Source organism: Cupressus sempervirens, chromosome 11, assembly GCF_028749045.1.
Source record: "Cupressus sempervirens isolate cs-2001-9-10 chromosome 11, ASM2874904v1, whole genome shotgun sequence".
NCBI classification, from domain to species: domain Eukaryota; kingdom Viridiplantae; phylum Streptophyta; class Pinopsida; order Cupressales; family Cupressaceae; genus Cupressus; species Cupressus sempervirens.
The window spans coordinates 521,077,626-521,084,972 of NC_143128.1; the positions used below are offsets into that span (position 1 = coordinate 521,077,626).

The window sequence follows — 7,347 nt, forward strand, 5'->3', positions numbered from 1 at the left end:
TTTGGCTTTGGGGGCAAACCCCTATGGGGACGCTATCCCTTGACCCCGTCTTGAGGGCACTACCCCCAAACCCCCATTGTAATAATCTGAGGGGAAACCGCGCCAAATAAAGTGGGAAAATATTAACCTCTAAGTCTGATTAGGTTCCACATCACAACACTTGATACTCAACATTGTCAAGCTTTCAATTGTAATGGTGTTTCCCAAATCGCTTCGTCTTCTCAAATTTTCTCCACTTTTGTCCTCGAAATTTTCTCATTGTCATGATTTGAACTTGATCAAGTACTTGTAAACTTAGAACTTGAACTTCTTGAAGTGATGAAGTCTTCGTACACTTGGATCTTCCAAAGTAAACTTAGATTTCCAGAGGAAATTCAAGTTGATTAAAAAATCTTTGATTTTTTCTTTCTCCCTCTTCTTTGTTTTCTTGAACTCCATCTTGATCTCGACATGAATTTGTACTTTGAGGATCTAAATTGAACCTTCTTCTCATTTGTCCTCGAGCATCCTCTTGCTTGAAGATTTGAACTTAACTTTGTTAGAAAGTAAAGTATACTGATATAACAGAGGTGGGGGGGAGGGGGTGAATCAGTTATGCACTTTAGACAACTTTCTGCCTAACTATGGATATCATTTACAAATCTTAAACTTGCAAATATAAGTAAACTAAAAAGAAAAACCATGCACAACATAAAGAAACTCATAACACCATATCTTGTTAACTAGGGAAACCTTGGCCAAGGGAAAACCCCGATTGGATGGTACCCAAAAATGATCCACTAATCAAAAGTATATTGTGAAAGATATCAACCCTATTAGCAGTCTATTACATGTATATTAGTGTATTTGTCCTTGTTAGAGGACTACGCCTTGTTAGAAGCCTTAAACTTGTTAGGAGTTATGAAATACAAGTTGAGCCCATTGCCCAAACATGCATATACAATTTTACAAGTTATATAAATAGATACATAGCCTTGACTGTGTCAATATCTTGAATATCTTATTTATCCTTCTAGGTTCTTGCATACAAAACACTCACATAACAATCTGCTCTCTTTTGATAATCAAGGTCGCATCTGTACAATACCATCTAAGTGCTTGCATAACAACTATTTCATTATAATACAATTGCACCACACTTAACAAAAAAATCTTCCTTTATGCCAAAAACTTTAGTCTATTAGCCTTGATCTTCTATACATATTTCCAAAACTTAATATCACATTTTTCCATGTAAGGGTTAACATCTAGGATGTTGTCCCTACCTTGTCAAGATCTTGTTTTGACAAGTCAAAACAATTCCTTGACCAAAAACCCAATATTTTGTCAGTTGCCCTATTTTGCAATGTTATACCTATTACTGGAAATCTTACCAAACCATAACAAAATCTTTAGCAGCCTTACACATGTAAGGATGACGTGTGCAAGAGCGCAACACTGTATAGTTAGTACGGACAAAGATATTTCAGTGTTATAGTAACAGTGTTGAGAAGACAGAACAGGGTAAAAGATATGAAACCGAATATTTTGCATTAAGGAATTATTTTGTTTATCAAATAATTACTTAACTAATTAGGGATGACATCCTAAATGTTAACCCTAAGTGGGCAAGATCTAATTTTGTATTTTGGCAAGTGTGTAAAGAGATGAAGGCCGACAGTTAAAGAAATAAGGTATAAAAGAAAAGATTTTGGATATGAAAGTGTGTGAACTTGAAAGTGAACTTGCAAATGGGGTTGCAAGCTTTAGATTTAACCATGGAGGAAACTCTGTAGTTAAGCATGCTCAGGCTGGAGTAGTACTGGGATGGGTGACCTCCCGGGAAGTCTCGATGCTTCACCCCTGTGAGCATCACCTAGATCCAATGAGTGCTAAGTGTTCCATTTATTCTCATGAGAGATGGATTCATGTTGAATCACTACTCATGAAACATGGGTCGATGAGTTTGACTCAAAAAATCACACAGTTAAATCCTGATAGCAATATCACAAAGTGAATATAATGTTATTTTGCAATGTGAATTCTAATGTATGATCAGAGCAGTGCGAATTGTGATAAAGTTTTTGTGAAGAGCAGCAAAAGGCTAAATCAAATATTGAAGATATCAGCAGCAGTAAAAGAGGTTTTGTATCTATCTCTTGTATTGAACAAGTTTGGGCAGTGGGCTCATCTTTCATACTTTGTATATTTGTAATAACAACTCCTAACAGGGTTGAGGCTTCTAAAAAGGTCTAGTCCTCTTACAAGGATCGAGACACTATACGGATGTAATAGACTCCAAATAGCATCAATATCTTTCAAAAGATACTTCTGATTAGTGGATCATTTTGTGGGTATCATCCCCATCGAGGTTTTCCCTTGGCCAAGGTTTCCCTAATTAACAAAATATGGTGTTATGAGTTACTTTACTTTATGGTTGTGTTTACTATTCAGCATTATTAGTTTACTTTCATATGCAAGTTATAAGTTTGTTAAAGATATCCAATTTTGGGCAAAAGTTTGTGAAATACTGATTCACCCCCCCCCCCACCTCCTCTCAGTATTTCCTATTTTTAACAATACCTGAAATTGGAAACCTTCCCAAACATAACCAAAACATAACAAAATCTTTAGCAGCCTTACACATGTCATCTATGATGTCCATACTACCTTCCTCCAAGCTCGCTAAATAAACTCTGCCTTCTGTGAAGCTCGCCGAACAAAACAATATACCTGTACACTATAATCTGCCTTTTCACTTAGACAATTTTCTAAACATTCTTATACCAAACTTAACCTTTAGTTTTTGTCATCTTAATACTGCATTATGTTGCCATTAATGACAACCCTAAGTATACTACCTTAGCCAAATTGCCAACAACCTCGCCATCATCTCCTTGCTCTCTTAGTTTCTCCCTTATTGAAGTTTACCTTGCAAAAACAAGAGAGAAATCACATTAAGCTCGTGAAATGACAAGAAAACATGAATGAAAGAAATCTTAAAATTTTCATGAAAAAGAATTTCCTCATCATCAAAACAAGGAAGCAAAATGCAATTGAGCGAGCATTTTTTTAATCTAAAACCAAATTGCAAATCCTAAGTTCTGATTTTGACAAAATGGCTTCACTAGAAATTAAATTTCTTCTAAATTTTGGATTTTAAAGGAGTTTGAGGCCAATTACATGCCTGTACCACTCTTCGCTTCTGATTTTGAGTAAAGTTCTATCTTAGACCCCCACATTGCTGCCTCCATTGAATCACCAACTTGCTAACAAGGATGAGATTTCTGCCCCTTTGAGATCACTGCCAATGGAGGAAGAATTCCGTACTGATTGGAGAGGTAAGTCTGCTTGTCTTAGTGTGGTAATAACTTGACTTACTCCTTAAAAAGGCACCTTGAAACTTGAAGAGGAATGACCCTAATTAGGCCTACTTGCACCATTGTACGCTAATAAAACATTTAAAATTAATCCTTTTGCTCTCCCCTATTGGCCAACCTGAATGAAGGAGGTGAGGCAATGTTTTTGCTCATCATATTATCATGCAATCACAACCTTACTTCTGATTTTGTGGGGGATTTAAGTTTGGGTGGAATTCAAGATGTTACTAGGATTGTGAATCCCAGCTAGGGATTAGATTCCCTCCCTTAGTTGGGATAGATTGATGTCTTACTAATACATCCAAATCACCCTTCGTCTCTCCACTTTGTTTCCCCATATCCCCTCTTGGCTTATTGATTGAAATTAAATGAATTTCGGGGTGGGAGGGGGCGAGGCGGGGGTTGTTGGTGGAATGCTTTGTTACTATGATTTTTATCTCTTTTGCCCCAAAGTATTCTTGTTTGTGCTCTTATCTTTTGTTTTCTTCCTTCATCGTACAAATTAAAGGTTAGACCATGTCTTAAATACCTCCAATTCATGGTGGAAATCAGAGTCGTATTGGGATTTTGCTTTTTATTGTGGGCGAAATTTTCACCTTTCTTAGGATTAAGAATCCCAAGAGGTAGGTGGATTCTGCCTCCCTCATAGGATTACCACTTCACCTATATATTCTTGTCAATCTTATGTTTTTTATCAAGTGTCTTATCCTTGTCTTTCTTTTGGTCTTGGACTTGATTGAGATTGGATGAGCTCTTATTTGCTCGTGGCGGAATTCTAGCTTCTCTTAGAATCGAGAATCCCAAGCAAATGGTGGAATTCGCCCTCTCCTTGGGATTGCCTTTCATCCCTTTTCATTTGATGCTATGAAACTTAGGCTTGAAAACACCTTCTCTCCCTACATTTAGCTTCGGTTGACAATGCATTTGAAACTTATGTTCACTTTCATCATTTGGCCAATCATGTATTTGACCTACACTCCCCCCGTACCTTCATGTTTTTCTTATCAATGCAAGGCGGAAGTCTCACCTCCCATGGGAATAGGAATCCCAAAAAGCAGTAGACTCTGCTCCTTCCCAAGGATTCTTCATTACCTTTCACTCTTGTTTTATTTGGCTTCAAACTTTCCATGCTTTATGAAATGCTAATCTCCAGATTGCATTTGCTTTGAACCATAATCTTAAATTCGGCTTTGAATTGTTCATGTTTGAGAGGCAAAAATTTCATAGTTGTTGGGATTAAGAATCCCAATGAGGGAGCGGATTCCGCCCTTCCCTTGAGATTATTTTAAGTTTGCAAATATTCATCCAAAAATCATAACTTTGCATTTTTTCTTCATCTTTCTCATCAATTTGGACTAGAAACCCACTGTAAATAGGGGTGGAATTTTGGGGGGTCATTAGGATTGTGAATCCTAAGACATGGTCGGACTCCAACCTAGTGTTTGGATTTTTCAGTTGCAAGTTAACTCCCCAATCCTTTAAGTCAATTTCTTTAGCTCAGAAGGAAGGAGGATTTATATAAAATATAAGTTACATTTACACATTATCTTTTATATAAATACTGTCAAGGTGTTTGAGATAGATTTCAGCCTCATAGGAGTTATTATAAAGATTTTAGATTTTGGAAAGTTTTAAACAAAAATTCAACTTAGCCAAATTTCAGGATTCAGCATGCCTTCAACATTGTTACCTACCATTACCTTTACTAACTTTCTAAGATCAAATTGAGAATTGAACAAGGATTTTCTAATAAGTCTAAGTCATTTTATCACAAATCACTTGATTTCAACTCCATATCCTTGACAACCTAGCTCAATTCTCACTCACACCCATGAGAGACTTGAGTACCCAACAGACCAAAGTTGCTCTAACTCATCTCTCGAACTCTAAGACTTGAAAATTGCTACTACCTAAGAGCATTTAAGACCACCACTATTCCTATTGATAAAGGAAAACGAGGGATTCCCCATTGCCAATGAGATGATGGTGTAAAAACATCCCAACAAGTCCCTAGAATGCCTCCCCAAAAGATAGAAGTTTCTTAGGTGTTCCCTCACTGTCACACTATTTTTGTGATGCCCTTACAACCCTGACATTCATGTGACATCATGGTAAGGCATCTCCCACCCCTCAAATGAAGAATGTTATAAAAATAAAATTTAAAAGAAAACATAAAACCCTAAACTTTTTATGAGGAGCCCTAAACATTTGTTATTTCACAATCTAAAAATGGCGTGCAATATGAATGTCCATGTGGCCTCAAAGAACTTAATTTGGGCTTGGTGGTGGGGGCTCCCAGACTGCACAAGGGTCATTGCCCCACTTGCCCTCATCAGTAGCTGATGCCTCCAGGCCCCTGCTTCTGATTTGAAGAACTAATTGCACTGCATGGATATAAAAGTGGAATTTTTTGTCCCTGCGTATTTACCGATCAAACCTTGCGCGATTGAATTTAAATTATACTTTTGATATACCGAATCAAATACCAATTTGAAGCAATGTTCCTATAATATAAACCACTTTAATTTCTCTTTGGCATTTGCGAATTGACTTTGGATTATCAGCTACCAGCTGTTTCCTCAATTCTATATTTAATTTTGTAAATTCCGTGAAAATTATAGTTTTGTCTTACCCAAAATCCTGTCCCTGCATTCCCCATTTCGAAACTGGAGAAACACTGGACATATCGTAAAAGGAGACAGAAATGATGTAATTTGAAACGGAAAGATTAAAAAACATTGGGAGCAAATTATGTCTCTTTCCATTTGTGGATGCGTGTAATGTGCTGTATGAACTTGGAAGGGTCATTTCCTTTATGTTAAAATGTACGATCTTCCTCGAGGTCCTGGGCATACTCTGCATTATTGAAAAAAACTTAAAACAGATAAGCTGTAGAATTCAACTTCACAACTATGTATACGGCTCTTCTGTAAATAGCTTTCAACGTCAGAGAATACAAAATAAGAAATGCGTGGCTTTCAAGCAACTTGGACGATACAAACATTTTTGACAAAATACCCAAATGCAATATGAAAACAAAGGAAGCAAAAAAAATTGACAATGCTTCTAGCAACAGCAAAGTGACTTTCTATGTAACCCTACTCAAGACTGACAAAATTTTCTGATCCTTAAAGACTATATCAATAAGAGGCATATCTGGACAGAAAGTTCAATTCAATTTAACAAACAACTGTAGAAAGCTGAAGTCTAAATACTGCGAAATTTCAAACTTTAGAAAAATGATTCACTGAGAGAGAAGGGATAATGAAAAAGAACGAGCTAAGGGAACATTAAAAATCATTGAGATCAGCTTCCAATAAAGATAATATTTTACTAAGAAGAAGAATAAAACCTGTGGCGGTTGAAGATGCAGACGCCATTGATCTTGGAAGATTTAAAGTTGCCCGTTGCCTCAAATTTGGAAGAGCTGAAAACAAGATCTTCATAGTTTTTACAGTTCTCCGATCTATGGAGGATAAGTATGCTGGAAAGTCGTTGAAATTGAATTGCAAGTTTAATTTAATTTTTTGAGCGACAGAGCTGGCGTTTGGATTTAAGGGTCGAACAAGCATCGAAAGTGCCATTATTCGAGAGAAGAAAATTAGCTCGTGCGCGATGAAATGCGTCGTTACTGACGTTTTGAATTTCAGGCTATAGTTTCTTCCCGGTTGTAAATTCTAATGACGTATTTTATTTTTATTTTATAAAATACGTAGATATACTATATAATCTATTCAAGAGAGGCTTGAACTTTTTTGATTCATCTATTAACTTGTTAGTTCCTCGAGAGTGGGAATAAGAATTTGTTTGTATAATAATATTTACGAATTATTAAGTTTTTAAAGTTTGAAGAGTTTTTATATATTTAATAAAAATTTTTAAAATTACAAAATTTCATGCTTCTTTTGAAAAATAGTAAGCAAAACAAATGAATTGTCTAAAGAAAAATTTCAAAAAAATTTGGGATTTTTTTAAGCATTGATAGTAT

At 36.0% G+C, this 7,347-nt stretch overlaps 1 protein-coding gene across 2 annotated transcripts in view; it reads right to left on the reverse strand.

Annotated features, from left to right (window-relative positions):
• The window catches only part of LOC149530651 (uncharacterized), a 142,923-nt gene extending 135,882 nt beyond the window's left edge, over positions 1 to 7,041 (reverse strand). The window contains exon 1 of one of the 2 annotated variants that reach the window (XM_089810069.1): positions 6,712 to 7,041. In XM_089810069.1, coding sequence (XP_089666195.1) covers positions 6,712 to 6,943 — 232 coding nt within the window. In that variant the 5' untranslated portion in view covers positions 6,944 to 7,041. The remainder of the gene's footprint in view (positions 1 to 6,711) is intronic. The other variant, XM_089810070.1, reaches the window with a different exon arrangement.
• Positions 7,042 to 7,347: the final 306 nt, after the last annotated feature.